The sequence below is a fragment of the Euprymna scolopes genome, chromosome 27 (assembly GCF_053919585.1).
Source record: "Euprymna scolopes isolate OS-2025 chromosome 27, ASM5391958v1, whole genome shotgun sequence".
Taxonomy (NCBI): domain Eukaryota; kingdom Metazoa; phylum Mollusca; class Cephalopoda; order Sepiida; family Sepiolidae; genus Euprymna; species Euprymna scolopes.
Genome location: NC_136508.1, coordinates 68,624,317 through 68,642,207, shown reverse-complemented (window position 1 = coordinate 68,642,207; position 17,891 = coordinate 68,624,317). Strand labels below are relative to the sequence as shown.

Here is a 17,891-nt window from a genome sequence, read left to right as displayed (position 1 = left end):
AGTTTTCTATACTCTCTTCCGGGAAATTGTGATAAACTATGTTAGAAATTTGTTAAATCTTAGACTGCTTCAAAAATTAAAAATGTCGTTTGCATATTTACTCTCTGGATGACAAAAAAAACAAAAAAACAGCAATATGGGAAACAGCAATCTAAAGGTAATCTATATTATGTTTCTCTTTGTCTGACTGGCTGTTCAACTTCTTCCCCACCCCCACCCCCCGGAAACTACTGAGCCAATCTGTCTGAACTTTTGTATGGATATTTATTATGATAACGTGCATCAAACTAAGTAGTATTATATCTGTTTGGTGCACAGTTACGGATTAATTGGTATTTAATGCAAAAAATGTAAACCCCTCCCCCTCCCGAAAAAAGAAGTATGTGACAAACTCTCCACCAGTTATTTCGGCAGAAGGGATATGAAGAGAAGCTATTCTCCGGATATTGAGCACCTTTTTATGACTATATTCAAGTTTAAGCGAATTTCTTTTATGCTTCCTCAGTCTAGAAAGATTTGTTTTTACAGTCTATTGCAATGAAAACAAACTGTAAATAATTCAGTTTGAAAAATACCAAAGTAGAATTTTTGTTAACCGAAATACACGTTTTTATGTTATAAAAATGATGAATTTTAACTTATTGTGTTATTAAAAGAAAAAAAATTAGTTACGATGTCAAAAAAATGTGATGAAAAAAACTGGTAAAAAAAACGTAAATTAAAGTTTTTTTTTGTTTTAAATAAAGAATCGTAGTTGAATTGTCTGTTTATTTTAAAATAAAAATTCACTGGACCACAACGTTAATTGCAAAATCACAGAAATTATTTTATTTAAACTAATTCCAAAAATAATGTTTGAAAGTTTTTAGTTTGAATATCCGCCGAAAAAGAAAAGAAAAACAAAAAGAACAACGTTCGTGCCTAAGAGAAAAAAAAAAAATCGATGTTGGTAAAAAATAAATTAAATGTTATCAATATAAATCAAATTTAAATAACAAACTTAAATAGAACACTTAAATAATTCTCTCGCTATAAACAATAACTAATACACCGCTATTTAATAAAGTCGATTTTCCTTAATGTAATATGCAAATGACGTCACCTCTTTAATCTTATATTTTGCAATAATCATAGTATATATAGAAATGAATAATATGATAAAGTAATGGATTTTTGTATATATTAATCAACTTGTGGACAAACAAATAAAAAAACAGACAGGAATACGAATTTAGATATATAGATATAAATTCCAGGTTACTATTACTCAGATGTAAAACATCCAATGAATTTAAGGTTTATACAAGAGTGCTCAATACAAAGCAGAGCAATATATATTTTTTTATTTGTTTTTATATAAATATTTAGGTATCGCTACACAGCCATGAATATGTTTCAGTCAACTACTTATAAATAAGTAGAGATATCATCAGGCGATGTTGTTTTTCCGGAAGTTTAGTTCTTCCTGAACTGAACTTTTGTAAAAGCAACATCGCTTGATGTCTTTAGCTATTTATAACTAGTTGACTGAAAAATACTCGTGGTTGTGTAGCGATACCTAAATTTCCATGTAAAAACTAATAAAAATTATATCTACTAGCAAGCTGCCCAGTGTTACCCGGTCATAAAATATGCATAAATTTTATATTTTAATTAATGCAGATTTTTTGTTTATTCTAAGCAGAAATACCGTAGGTATTAAATGCAGTGTTAAATTCCTTAAAAAAATTTTTTAAAATGAAGTAACAAAAAAAAATTAAAGAAACTGAGACATGTGCATGCAAGTCTTATGTTTTTTCTAAACAGTTCACGTCTTGTAAGTAAAAAAAAAAATACTCGCGCTGAGATCGAAACCAAAACCTCAAGGCAATGAGTCAAGTACGATAACCATTTGGTCAGCTTGACACGAATTTAAAGTGTTTTCAAACCTACTTATTCTTAACAAAAGTAATCTGTCCCGTAAGCGATTCACACATGCGCATTCATGAAAAAGTTGACAAACAGATAAAAACATCCGATGACCCACATATACCAATTTTGCAATTTTGACCCCTTAACCACCCTTTTTCTGGATGAAAAAAGGTTAAAAAGTTTTCCACATATCTGAGTACCCTATATACCAAATTTGAAGTCTGTAGATCAAAAATTTGTCGAGTATATTGGTTAAGAAGTGTCCTCACATACACACACACACACACACACACACATTCTGATTCTTATAGATATTTTAGAAATAGAATAAGAAATAATACAAATAAACTGTGATTGTTGCCTGTTTTTAAGAAGTCTAATGATGGTAATAATTGCAATAAATAAATATTGAATTTTTGGTTTGTTTGTTTTATTTTTCCTTTTACAGCATAAATTTAATTGCTAGCAGACTTAACCAGCATTGCCTGGACATCAAATATGTTGTACATAACTAATTTGGGCACATCAAAGAGTCTGAAAACTGGATTATCCAAGATATGCTGAGAAGGAACGATAGCGGGGTAGACAAAAGTGGGCAAAGCTGTGCAAACAACGTCCATGTGTGGTTACAGCTAAGTTTAAATCAACTTAATTATGTAACAAAAACCGGAATCGGTGGGAATTACTTTCTCAGCAAATGTTTTATCGTTATTTCCATAGCAGATGCTCGTCTGAGCCCCAATTCCTCGTCCCCCCCCTCTCGCCAATCTTTCACGAGAAACACCCGTCTGCCTGAAACTACTGTCAATAATTTTCCCCACTCTCTATCTGTGCCTAAATCCAAACGTAGATTCCATAAGCAAAGCTTCTTTCTTAGAACTGCACGCCAGTGGAACTCTCTGCCGCTTGCCTGTTTCCCACCTGACTACAACTTGGACGTCTTCAAGTCCAACATAAACAAACTCCTGACAAACCGCCCCCTTAAGTAAGACACTCTATCAAAACCCCCAATACTAATGATTATTACAATATTATCTCATTGATTACTATACATGCAATAACCCTTATCCCTGAGTGGCCTTTGAGCCTTGATAAGTGGTGACCCCCATGTAAAAAAATAAATAAATAAATAAAAATAAAAAAGTAAAGTAAAAAAAAAAAAAAGAAAAAAAAAAAAAAAAAAAAGAAAACTTATGTAAAGGAAAAGTATGAATGACCGTAATTCCGCCCAATCTCTGGGTTCAATAAATGGTACAACTGCTGTTTTATTATAATTTGTTTACAAAAATAAAACATTTGTTTAGGACAAATGATTTTCAGTATCAGATGACTGTAATCATTAAATTGCTGCTAAACGAAACAACCCAATACTTTATTACACACTTATTGAGTTAGCTTCTATTTGTGTTCCTTAATTTTTTTTAGATGAGGATTGATAATTTGAATTATTTGAATTATTTCGACTACTGTTCTCATCTTGAGTGTCATTCTCACAACGTTTCTGTCAATGTAACCTCCAACTTCAAATGCATTGTGTCAAACTCTGGAGTCTATTTCAAACAGAACACTTTATTTAATCCATGGGGGTAGCATGATCAGGTAAATATCTTAAATAATTCGCAATTGTATTCTTTAGTATAGCCTGCACTTAGGATTGAACCTTCAACCTCCAGAGAAGTTTTACTTAAAACTGAATTTGGCTTAGTACTTTATCCGTTGTGCCACGGATCCTTTAGCCTCTATTTATTTTTATGACAAAGCGGCTCCAGGAAAATTCCTACTATGTTTCTAAAAAATCTTTTTTCATTGATTAATCGCGTTTCCTACATGTTTTCTGGTTCATCCAGACATAAATACATTAAATATTTGTTCATCCAGACATAAATACATTAAATATTTGAATTTGGAACCTGTATTTGCACACAAAACAAGATTCTGGTGATTTCCCTGTCGCTATATTAGTAGTCGTGGTTCAGTAGTAACCAAATCTGGATAGTTTATTTAAAATCTAAAATCCGACCGTAAGAGCTTGTTTTAAATGAAAGCAAGAATATTAGCTAAAAATCATATTACTTTAACAAAATGATATGTAAAATGTTGGAAGAAATGAAAAACTATTTTTCTTTTTGGTGGTAATTGAACAACTTTTCTTTTTTTCTTTTTTTTTTTTTAAGCGCTTTCCACATTTGCGTTTCAAAGTCTGATTTTAAATAAGAAAAATCATCATAACGTTTCGTCCCATTTCAAGATCTATCATTGGTCAGTGTCCGAGACTTCCCTCAGGTCTGCATTGAATCACGCCTTGCTCAAGGAACAGTCCATGAGGATGTGTGCGATATATATACTAATTTACTGTTTATGTATATGTTTATATATTTAGTCTCAAGGTTAATTAATTTGCATATTGGTTTTGAAAAGGACATTTAATTTACTATTAGTTTTGTTTTGTTTCTTTTCGTTTTGTTTTTTATATTGAATGATTGTTTTGATTTTCATGGAACAAATAGTTCTGTTCTGCAACATTTTTTTTTCCTGAACAAATATTTAGCACTAGCTTCATATTCCTGGTGTTGGCAAGTTGAAAAATATTGGCGGGCAGAAAGTTTAGTTACATACTATTTTGAATGTCCTAACTTACGATTTTCCTGAAAGTGGATCACATATTGGATTTATGGAAACTTAAAATACACCAATTCTCCTCTATAAAAATTAAATGGGGGAAATAGTTTAAAGGGAAAATCACTCTAACAGCTTAAATAAACTAACTTCCGTTTCTAAAGACAACTAATCATTGAAACTAAATGAAATATAAATTAAATAAATCAACTTAAAATAATATTTTTAAATATAACAATTCTATTACAACAAACAATTAATAACAGAGGTAATTTTTAAAGTAGATTTTATCTAATGAGGTTACTACTTGAATGTAGATTTCTATATATATATATTGTATATATATAGAAACCCGTTATCAGTCCGGAAATGAATTTGTGATACAATGCATTTTGTATATATTAATCAAATTGTGACCCGACAGACAGGAATACGACTTTATAATAATAGATTTGTGTTCAAATATTTCTTGTGAAACTGATATCCTTTTTAATAAGTTGTGATCTATTTCTAAATTACAAGTGAAAGATTTCTTTCTTTTCCTTGCTTTATAGTCACATTTAAAAATTAAATACATTTGTATCGAAATGACCAAGTGCTTATTTGGCCCTGTCGGTGGGGCATTAGAATACGCCGACTGTCCCCCTGCAGAGGGTAAAAGTCCCTCAATGGGGGTCCTGGATATGACCTTAAACTATATCCAGTGGTGAGGCTCCAGCTTGTGAGCTTTGGGGAGTGTGGAGTGACCCTTTAATTACCATTGCTCCCAGGTCCACTCTGACCCGGACTGGTAGTACCTGTTAGGGTCCCAACTATGGGTTAAATAGAAACCAACGTGAAAACAACAAATATATTCTATTAAAAAAAATTTTTTCAAAATCTTTGGATTCGGCATTAAATAACCCGGAAAGGGTTGATATGCCGTAAAACAAAAACAACCAACCAACCAACCAACCAAGTGCTTATTTATATGAATGAGAAAGATTTTGCAATTCTGAATTTTTGAGATGAGATGTGAATGCTCGTGTTATGTTAATTGGACTAATATTCTCATCTTGGGTGTTATAAGCGAAACGTTTTCGTTGGTGCAACCTGCAACCTTCTTCGGTAGTTGAAAACATGCTTCTTTTTCTCTACTAAGGAAAAGATGGTTGACTCTGCATTACAAGAATTAGAACCGTGGGTTTGAGGGTGGGTCCGTAGGTCATAAGACCATATCGTAGACCATAGAAGGTTCAATCTTCAGGGGTCACTAAGATATTTTTTAAATATGACTCAATTTTTCAGGATATCTATACTAATTGATTTTTCGATTTCTCCGTGTGTGACAGTTTTTCACAGAGAAATCGAAAAATCAGCCCTAGCGGAAGAAAGGGAGTAACCATTCCCCAATGTGGGATGATGTCCAAATACTTGATACAGAAGAAAGATGGCGGATCAGAAAACTTAGAGGCAGTACATATGATAGAAAATAACATCATTAGTCATCCCAGCATAGAACTAAACTGCATTTAGACGCCCCTAATCACAAAATCACTGAAAAAAAAAAACATGACATATGCCCAGCCTAAGGGCAGTAACTTCACAAAAAAAAAAAAAAAAACTTTTTTTTTTTTTTTTTTTTTTTTTTTAGTTGCCCCCTCCCCTTGTATTGTGTTTTAAAAAAAAAAATGCATGGGTATTGATCCTCTGTTTCATAAAAAAAATTTTTTCACTAATATTAACTATTAGTACGCTTAAATATGATATTTTAATTTCTCCAGATTTTGTATATATTATTATAGTCATGATTTCAAAAGTATTTAAAAAAAAAAAAACGTATTTAGTTGCCATCAGCTAGAATCGAAACCGAAACTGTAGAATTCAAAGCTGACGTTACCACTGTACCAACATGAAACACATATAAACAGATTAAGAATAAACTACGGTGAATGTATGAAATGTTTAACGATTTTTTCAATTTTGACCCATTTTTTACCCCTTTAAAACAATTTTAATCGACTAAAGACCCATATAAGAACGGCCTATAAAAAAATTCCAATCATTTGAGATCCCCAAGCACCACTCTACGTCTTTTAGTTTCGGAGGAGATAGTTTGAAAATATGGAGATAGACAGACAGATAGCCATTTATATATTAGATTTGGAAAGTGAAACATTGACTTTCCTATATATATATATATATATATATATATATATATAGGAAAACTAGTACAATAAAATTACAAATCAATAAAACTTTATAGAAACATTCGTTTCTCTAAGGTTTTATTGATTTTTAATTTTTAATAACTGATCAAATTAAATATTCCATATATTCCTTGTTTCAAATAATAAATTCTTAACTTGAATATATTTTTATGTATTTTAATCTATAGAATTCAACTTTAATTATTACACTTATATTTTGCTCTATTTTTTATGTGTTGGGCTTTACCTTTTTGGCTAGGATCGTCCTGAAAATATTATCTCGCTGTAATATTTAATAGGACAATTCACTTGATTTCTGATCTGTGATTTAACTCATTTATTCAATTTAGATATAGGTTTTGCTAACTCGCTATCACTACTTGAAATCCTTTAAATCCAAGTGTTAAATAAATGTCTAAATATTTTTATAAATTTTTTGCAAACGCAAAACTAAAAATTTTGCGTTTCTTTATATAAATAAACCCATTAGGTTCCAGAGCATCTAAGTTTTTTACTATTGAGTTGTAACTTTGTGTAATGACTAAAAATGGATGAGAATACATAAATCGAAAGAAAAAAAAACATTATTTTATTTAGAAAGCAAAATATTGATTCTTCTATAAATAGGATACTGGGTACATGTAATCTATATAACTGTAAAACTCTGGACTGTCCAACCACCCTTGCTTGCATCTTGTCTATCAAAAACGTTGTTGTGGAAACCAGCTTATATTTAATAAAATTCGCACTCCTTTCCACAGTCCAACTATATTGAGTACAAATAAACTCCAGTCTTTGCTTAACTTGTAGGCATAAGCTCATGATTGAAATTATGTTTTGGTCTCGGTTTCGATTCTAGCTGATGGCATTCAAATCATTTTTTTTTTTTTTTTTTTTTTACTTTTAAAATCATAACTATATATTGGGTTCAATCTAATATGAAATAATTGACTCTATAATAATAAATATGAAATCTGTGTAAATTAAAATATTATATTTTAGCATATTTTATGACCGGGCAATGCCGGGCGCCCATGCTAGTATATTTTAAAAATCATAAGGCTATACATTCAAAATAAAATTTACACATGGTGAGGAGCAAAGCAATTTACACAAAGAGTTACATTGCACTTTTGGCAATAAGTTTTTTTTTTTTTTTGTTCCCCCCCCCCCGACTTAATTATGCAAGAAGCAGTTATATTATCATTTTTCTTATAGATTTTAAAAATGAACTATTTGGTGTCCTAGTTAAAAAAAAAAAAAATTTTTTTTACATTTTCACTCCAAACAAGGCACATTGCCACTTTAATGTAAGGAGCTACTGTCAGGGACATAAGCTACAGGAATACTATGTGGGGAGTTGGGTAGCAAGATGTCACATAGGATAGTTGTACTTAATGGGTTAACGTCTTGGTAATGTTGATGCAACTCTTCTGTTTGCTGCTTTCCAGCTGACTACGATCTGACTGTCTTCAAGTCCAACGTAAACAAGTTCTTGATGAACCGCCCCCCCCAAGTAATCCAATTTACAAAATTCCCTCTACTCATGTTTATTACGCTATAATCACAATGACTAATGTATACCCATTAACCCTTATCCTCGAGTGGCCTCCGGCCCTTGATAAGTGGTGACTCCTATGTTAAAATTAAAATGTCCTTAATCAGATCAAAAGAAAAAATAAATCTGCCTACTTCCCCCTTTTTTTTTTTCTTTTTTTTTCTTTTTTTTTTCTTGCTGTTGCCTGTCAGCAAGAATTCTAAGGAGTAATCAATTTCAATGTGTTATTAATTTTTGTTTTCATCATTACTCTTAATGCAGACCAACCTATTGCATCTATAGAGACAAAATGGCACAATAAAATTACAAATGTATAACGCCAAACATTAATTTATTATTAACTGTTTCAAAAATAGTTATACTAATTAGACTTTCTAATGAACGGCTTTGAATCATTCGTGGGTACTATATATCGAATTTTTAAACAATTACGTTGCCTTCTTGATTTAAAGAACAATAACCCATCGAACTGCTAAAGTAAAAAAAAAAACCTTTTGAATTTATTCAATTAGATAAAAAAAATTTATGAAAATGTCTCCAAGTATCAAGGCCCAAAAGCCACTGGAGGATAAGGTGTACAGTAGTCATTGGGACAACAGTGTGGTAATCGTTAGTAGTGGGAATTTGGTATAATTTGATTATTTAAGGGGACGACTCAGCAAAAAGTGGTTTACATTGGACAAGGCAAGCATATTGAAGTTAACTGAAAAGCAGACCAGAGGAACAGAGTTCCACTGGTGGGAAGTACTAGGAAAGAAACTTTGTTGATGGAATCCACGTTTAATATTATATGGCTTTATTTTTTTTTTTTTCTTTTTGCCTAGGACTGTCCAACTGATTCATCTGACCAGCATGTGCTTCCTACTGAGTCAATTACGAATGCTGATGATACTGATCTTGTAGCTACAGATGATGCCTTTGGGCCGACACAGGACTCTATGGTTGTGAACGAGGATGAACCACTAACTGATTTTGGCGATACCACTGAAGAAAGCGATGGTTAGTTTTTCTTTGCTCACACATTTTTCATCATATTTCTCATTTCCAAGGTGAAAGAAAACAAAAGAGGAAAAAAAAAAAAAAGAGAGACTGCAATCGTAGTAGCTGAGTGCTCATATTTCATGAATTGTTTATTTTTCGTTTCTATCTTTTCTTATTTTTCATTTAATTATCGTCCTGCATTTTGAAGGCGGCGATGGTGTGCTATCTTGTCGTAATCCAGTTAAGTGCTCAGCCGAGGAAACAGGTATGCACATTATCTCCCTACTTCTTTGTTTTCCACTAAAAAAGAAGCGTAGATGTTGGTTAAGTCTTGCATGTTTATTAGATTTATTGGTTTTGTTTGGTAGACGTAAGTATTAGAGAGAAGGACAAAATGAAAGATATATAAAAAAAATAAATAAATAAGCAGCCTTTCCCAACAAATGTTTCAACAATGCTTCACGTCGGACTTGACTAAATATACGTCTGGAGGGATTATTTTTTTTTATTTTATTTTTTTTTTTTTTTAATTTTTTTTTTAATTTTTTTTTTTTTTACCACTAATAAACAAATGCAGCAAAAGCATTCAACAAGTAACTTTTATCTGCTCAATTCTGCTGCACAGTATAAAGTGTTGCCATGAATCATTTTAAAATGTTTTCACTGAGTTTTTGATTGGCTTATCATCTCATTTAATTAGCAAGGGTTTTCCGTCTGTGGAATATACATTATCACATTACTAATTTTCTCCTAATTACTACTTAAAATCAAATGTCATCAAATTTTTGTCATGGATTACTCCATAAGCAATCAAACATAGTTTATACCATTGATCAATGTTAGTACTCCCATAATGATCCTCATCTTTCAGCTGGTATTTATTCTCATTTCATTGTGACTCATGAGAAGATGCCTTGTTATTCGAGACAATTTTTTCCTTAGAATTAATACTAAATTAATGGAAAGACATCAAAACCAATAATTTTCTGCTAGGTACCAAGCCATGTTTTCATTGTTTTGACTATCGAGTGCGTATCCGTTGATATCTTATATGCTTTTATATAGAGTTATGTGATTCTCGGCTGATTAACTGATACCGGATACACACTCAAGAGTCAAAACAATGAAAAGAATATTCTGTTGTCAAAGGCCTACTGATGACGTGTGTCGTCCACTCTAACATGGCCTTGATGAGGTTCACTTTGCTTAATTCTGCTGTACATAGCAACACAAACAAGTAAACTTAATCTCACCAACATAAATCTCCATCACAGATTTTCATTATTAATACTTGGTAGTTATTTAATTAAACCGTGGATTTTTTAATTCTTTCAATTTATAAAACCTAAATAGAAATTCTTTTTTTTACCTTATCAAATGTTGATTAACTTTTTTTTTTTTTTTTTTTTTTAATAAATAAAAAAAACTTTTCATTAATTTCATGGGATTAAAAAAAAATTTTCTTTTTCCTTTTAAGATTCTGATATACTAAATGTTTTCAAGTTAAAATCAATTTAGTACCACATATTAATAGAGAAAAAAAAAATATCTTATTCTGCTTTTTAGTTAATAGAATGCAACGGCACTTACCCTAGGAGGGTTGTAACTGGCTCCCTCCAAAGGAGGAAGTGTCAAGGGAATATGAAATTCACAAGCAGTCCCCAGTCACTTGTATATTCCAGATAGGGAAGATGACGACGTTAAGTTTTTGCAGTTCTTGCAGGGGGGTATCAACATCCTTCTACATACAGCATCTGGTATTCACAAATGGTCACCTATCTAGTATTTATTGGGCTCAACGTTTCTTAAACTTGGTGATCTAACAGGAATTGGTGTGCCAGCATGATTGTGCTGTATATTTTTAGTTAATAACCTTATTCTGATCCATCATGCCGTCATTTTGGAAGTACTTTAATAGTGCTAGCATATTTACTCATTTAGAAAGTGTTTTTCTTCAAATGTCTTACGAAAAAGATTTATTTTAACTCCGAAATGTTCAGCATGTCATAATCTTAAAAAAAAAAAAAAAAAAAAAAAAAAAAAAAAATTATCACCTATATGCAATTTTTAATCAGATTTTCAAACCATCTGTCCCTGTCTCTAATCTTTATATTTACCATTTGGGTTTTTTTTTTTTTATTATTATTATTATTATTATTATTATTATTATTATTATTATTATTATTATTATTATTATTATTTCTTTTATAGATTGGGGATTCGAAATAAAACAATTTTGCAAATGTTTTAAATTTCTCAAAAGAATTATTTTATAAAAATGTGTTGTTTCAGTTTATATATCATCCATGCATGGTTGTTGTCTACCCTGATGGGGGGGGGGCTGTCTATATTGTTCGTTTTTATAATGTATTGAAACAAAGGCTGAAGTGGAGATATAAGAAAACGCACACAGTGTTCACTTCATCCTTTTATTAACTGTATGTTAAATCCTCCAAACTGACCACTCTCTACGATAAGAAAGAGAATAAAGCCTCATTTTTATTTCTGGCTTGACGTCAGTGAAGAGTTCTAATAAAGGAAGATAATTACAAAATTCATAAGTCAAGAATTAAGGGAACACATGTAGTGTTCACTTAATGCTTTTATTAGCTTTATGTCGAACTGATATTTACACATCTGAACATTGTGGCTGCCATGGTTAAAATAAGGGATTAGTCTTTTTTAAATTCCATGTGACATCACTAAAGAGTTATATAATAAAGGGAGATAAATTATCTGACTATAAGGAAGATAACTTATGACTTAATAATTCAAGGAAGACTACTTATAATATTACAGTTTCTATTTCCTATAGGCCAAGAGCTGTCAATATAGTTGAGTCTTTTCTTAAATCATTTCACAGTATTCTTGAATAGAGACCCGATATTTATCTAAAATATTTCTCTTAACCATATGATGTGCATTTTCCTTTAGTTGGGAGCTGTTTCTATCTTGCTCATCCACGAATGGTCTAAGCCCCATAATTCTCTGGATGCTATATTATAATTTTATATACTACAATCTACAAGCCTTTACAAAAAAAACAAAAAAAAACATGAACACACAATTCTTAAAACACATTTCTTCTTTCATTTTTAATCAGTGAAAAAATTTGAGACTAAAATTAATAAGATAAAAAGTCTGTCTTATATTTTGTGTCATGCCACCAAAGAGTTATACCATAAAGGGAAATAATTTATCTGATGATGACAAAAAAGATATAAAAAATGAATCAAGAATAATCAGAAACTCGCTATGACCGGGCAACAGTAGATATTGTGTTTTGAAAGAAACAGCTTACTTTGTATGCTTATATATAATCATGTTTATCAACTGTTTTCACTTGTGAAGTATTTCATTTCGGTTTCCAGATATTCTTGGATTATCAGGAGAGAATATGCACCATTTCAGAGCCTTCCTACTCTTAGTTATTTCACTCTTAGACTTGTATATAATTGTGTTTATCGGCTGTTTTCACTTGTGGGATATATCAGTTTGACCTACAGGTAATGTCAGGTTATCAAGATAAAATATGAACCGTTTCAAGGTTTTCTTCTTAACAGCTTTTCCACATATCTCCCAGCCTTCTTACTGATGTGAGGCCGCATTATCTGAATTTCATTAAAATGAACTGTTTAATACAATCAAAATTGGAAATTTAATGATTTAGTATTTCCCGTGTCATTTAACGGCTTTTTCCATATGGTTTAACGGTTGACTTGAGACGCACTGTTATTGAAAAGAAATAAAAATAGTTAAACATATATCTGAAACAAGATCTATAAAAAGAGGAAGGCATTTTTTTTTCTGTTGATAAGTCTTTTTGTCTGACTTTTATAACTGCCTGAATTCTTCAAGGCACAAATTTAATTAATAAAAAAACAATTTTTCATAAGGTTGTTTTCAGCTTTGCTCAATAATACTTGAGAAATTCAACTTACAGTATGGAGCGTTGCCATGGATCATTTTTAAATGTTTTCACCGAGTTTTTTTATACTTGTTCTTTAGACTTAAAGTCATGTGAGACAAACATTAGATTCGTCATGACCAGGGCAGTGACAACAGCATATTCTTTTCATTGTTTTGACTCTTGAGTATATATCCGTTAATATCATATATGTTTTTATATAAACTGATGTGGTTCTTGGTTGATTAACTCTGTCTTACTGTGCCGGATATATGCTTGAGTCAAAAGAATAAAAAGAATATGCTGTTGTCACAGCCCTAGTCATGACTGGTGACATGTGCCGTGCATTCTAACATGGCCTTGATGAGATTCACTTTGCTTAATTCTACTGTGCAGTACGGAGCGTTGCCATGGATCATTTTAAAATACTTTCACTATGAGTTTTCAATTAGATTATAATCTCATTTAAGGGTTTTCCACATGTGGAATGCATTACTACAGGACTGCTTTACTTCTGATTACAACTTGGTCATCTTTAAATCAAATATCAAATTTTTGTCATGGACCATTTCATAAGCAATTACACATACTTTGTACCATTAATCAGTGTTAGTACTCCCATAATGACCCTCATCTTTCAGTTGGTATTTATTCTCATTTCATTGTGACTCATGAGAAGATGCCTTGTTATCCTGGACAATTATTTCCTTAGAATTAATACTAAATTAATGGGAAAACCTCAAAACCAATAATTTTCTGCTAGGTACCAGGCCTTGTTGGTATCAAAGAAAATGAAAAGGCCGATATTGCAGCAAGGAAAATATTAGAAATAGTTTCCTACAAAACAAAAATCATACCAAGACTACTAAACAAAAACTAGAAACTATACATCAACCAAACGACGAAACATGTGGAATCTTTTCCAAGAAATAAAATACATTCCATAATGACTATCATCAAATAATGGAAACCAGGATATGGAAGACAGAGTAGGAAGGAGGTGATATTAGCAAGAATACTAATCGGTCATACTGACTTAACTCATCCATATTTCCTAAAGGAAGAAGAACTTTCAACATTCATACCATACCAGCCACCCTTCACCATTAAACACAATGATTGCCTGTAGAAATATCCGATAAACCAAACAAAAATACTATCAAATAGACAATACAAAGTATCTGTTTAACAATGTAGATGACATATTCAATTTTTCTGAAAGTTTCAAGACTTTACAAGAAAATTGGAAAAACACAAAAAATTCCTTTAACCACCTACCAACAATTCCTACAATTGAAAAAATGAAATAAAAAAGAAACCCATGCAACCCAATACTACTGCAAGTAATGTGTACATGAGAATCTATGATAAATAAACTTTCAATGAATTAAATGGCTTAACAGAATTGATATGCCATTAAAAACAACCAAATATAAAATCAGTTCTCTCTGTCACTCTAAACACTATCTCTACGAATTTACTATCAGACCATGTATGGAGTGCTGTTGTCATATTTGGGCTGATGAATCTGTGTCCCATTTGAAGGTTTTTGATAAAGTGCAGAAAGGTCTGTAACTTGATTGACTCCACCTTTTCTTCTTCTTTGCACCCTTTCTCTCACAGATGTGATGTTGCTAATCCCAGCCATTTTTATAAATAATATTATGACGTGTTCTTTAGAATTGTCTCATTCAGTACCTGTTTCCTTTGTTCCAGCTCGTTTGACTCGTTATTCTCGTCTCTATCAATTTTCTATTTTCATACTTCATTTTAATACAGCTTCCTGTTCCTGTAGCTTCTTTCCCAGAACTGCAAGTTTGTGGAACTCTTTTCCTGCTGATTCTTTTCCTCCTACTTCTTGGTCTTTTCAAGTGTAAGGTTAATAGGCGTCTCCTATTTTTGCAATAATCATCTTTCATTCTTCTTAGCTCCTTACATCAAGTATCTTCATACCTTGTCTGGAGCGATTTTCTTAATAAAAAGCACCTTTTTAATCATGCAAATTTTGTATTGCTTGAATTAGAAAATTATGACAATCAACCCAACAGGTTCTGGACCAGTGAATTGGTCCAGAATCTGTTGGACTGATTGTACCTGTACCTCCTAAGTACTACCTGTCGGAAAGATATTTGTCCAGGGTAGTACTTAGGAGGTCCACCCTTATAAGCCATGCTGTCTGGATTTCGGGTAGAGTAAGTTTATTGCTTACTGCCTAGAGCGCCCTGACTGGGAAATGCTGATGGGGCTGCTCAGGCAATTTTTTGCTATATCAGAATGCTCCTTCTTTAGAGGCACTTGCTTGACTCTCCCAACCTTGTGTCATCTCTTCCTGCAATGGGAAAGAAGTAGATATATATTTTTGCAGTGACTGTTGAGTTAATGATTGCCATTTCCTTTGATCTTTAACTTGATGTACAAGCCAATATTATAAATGATTGTGTGATTTTGTTTTGGTTTTCACTAGCTATTATATATTTCATTTGAATGACACCAGACAAACGTAAGCCAATGCAGATTCGTGATTAATCCAAGTATATTATTTTACTCTCTCTCTCTCTCTATATATATATATATATATATATATATATATATATATATATATATATATATATATATATATATATATATACATATATATATATATATATACATATATATATATATATATACATATATATATATATATATATATATATATATATATATACATATATATATATATATATACATATATATATATATATATACATATATATATATATATATATATATATATATATATATACATATATATATATATACATATATATATATATATATATATATATATATATATATATATATACATATATATATATATATATACATATATATATATTATATATATATATATATATATATATATATATATATATATACATATATATATATATATATATACATATATATATATATATATATATACATATATATATATATATATATATATATATATATACATATATATATATACATATATATATATATATATATACATATATATATATATATATATATATATACATATATATATATATATATATACATATATATATATATATATATATACATATATATATATATATATACATATATATATATATATATATATACATATATATATATATATATACATATATATATATATATATACATATATATATATATATATATATACATATATATATATATATATACATATATATATATATATATATATATATATATATATATATATATATATATATATATATACATATATATATATATATACATATATATATATATATATATACATATATATATATATATATATACATATATATATATATATATATATACATATATATATATATATATATACATATATATATATATATATATACATATATATATATATATATATACATATATATATATATATATATACATATATATATATATACATATATATATATATATATATATATATATATATATATATGCTATCCTAAGAAAATTCATGGTCCTATCTGCAATTGAAACCAATTTGGTACAAATAAATGTCTTTAATAGTGAACATCCAACAGTCTTTGTTTTATTGCTAATTTCTCAACGGTTTCTATTTCCGGTTATTCTCAACTGACTGAATTATATACTAGTGGATCTATTTGTTTAATATCTAAAATTATTTTTAATTGACCATGACAGGCCAACTTAATTATTGGTATTTATGCATTGTACGACCCACAAGTTACTCAAGTTCGTCCAGCATTTGAGGTCAATAACTAGAAATGGCTGATTGCAATGTTAGAAACGAATGCGCTGTTGGTTTATAGCTAATACGAATCCAAGCAGGCGACATTTTCATAAATTGGAAGAAATAAAAATTTAATTTTAAAAGCGCAGGTTAGGGTTAGAGATTCATTTTCATAGTGTTTTAAAAATTGAAGAACAACACTCGTCCTTTCTGTCAGCTGATGGGTGAACCCGAGTGGAAATCGCAGATCGTACAATGATCGATCGAGTAGATATCTCACTGCTGATGCTATTCTCTATCTATATAAGAGCCAGGTACGTCCAAGGATGGAATACTGTTGCCACATCTGGGCAGGAGCTGCTAGAAAGAACTTGTCCTGCCTTGATAGAGTTCAAAATAGACTTCGTAGCCTCGTAGGAGATGTCCTTTTCTCCTCCTTGCAACCTCTATCTCACAGAAGAGATGTTGCGAGTTTGTCTCTGATGTATCGTTATTTTCATGGAAAGTGTTCAACTGAGCTTCAATCTATGGTCCCCCCTCGCCAAACTTTCACAAGAAACACTCGTCTAGCTGTAAACACTATCAATAATTTCCCCCACTCTTTATCTGTGCCTAAACCTAAACGTAGATTCCATGAACAAAGCTTCTTTCTTAGAACTGCACGCCTGTGGAATTGTCTTCCGTTTTCCTGCTTTCCGGCTGACTACAATATGGTTTTGTTCAAGTCTAAAGTAAATAAGTTCTTGATGAGCCGTTCCATATAAGTTATTAAATTTACCAAATTTTCATTACTAATGATTACTATATTGACCAACTTCTACTGTACACTCTTTAACCCTTATCCTTGAGTGGCCTCTGGGCCTTGATAATGTGGTGATGCCTTTGTAAAAAAAAAAAAAAAAAAAAAAAAAATGCATAAATACCAAATTATCTAATTTTTTACTCTCTTTT

The 17,891-nt window shown here is 30.5% G+C and overlaps 1 protein-coding gene across 5 annotated transcripts in view; it reads left to right on the top strand.

Annotated features, from left to right (window-relative positions):
• The window catches only part of LOC145248896 (protein Aster-B-like), a 465,755-nt gene that overhangs the window by 365,289 nt on the left and 82,575 nt on the right, over nt 1–17,891 (top strand). For 3 of the 5 annotated variants that reach the window (XM_080110668.1, XM_080110667.1, XM_080110671.1), the window contains 2 exons: nt 9,099–9,273; nt 9,464–9,520. In XM_080110668.1, coding sequence (XP_079966794.1) covers nt 9,099–9,273; nt 9,464–9,520 — 232 coding nt within the window. The remainder of the gene's footprint in view (nt 1–9,098; nt 9,274–9,463; nt 9,521–17,891) is intronic. The other 2 variants (XM_080110669.1, XM_080110670.1) reach the window with 1 other exon arrangement.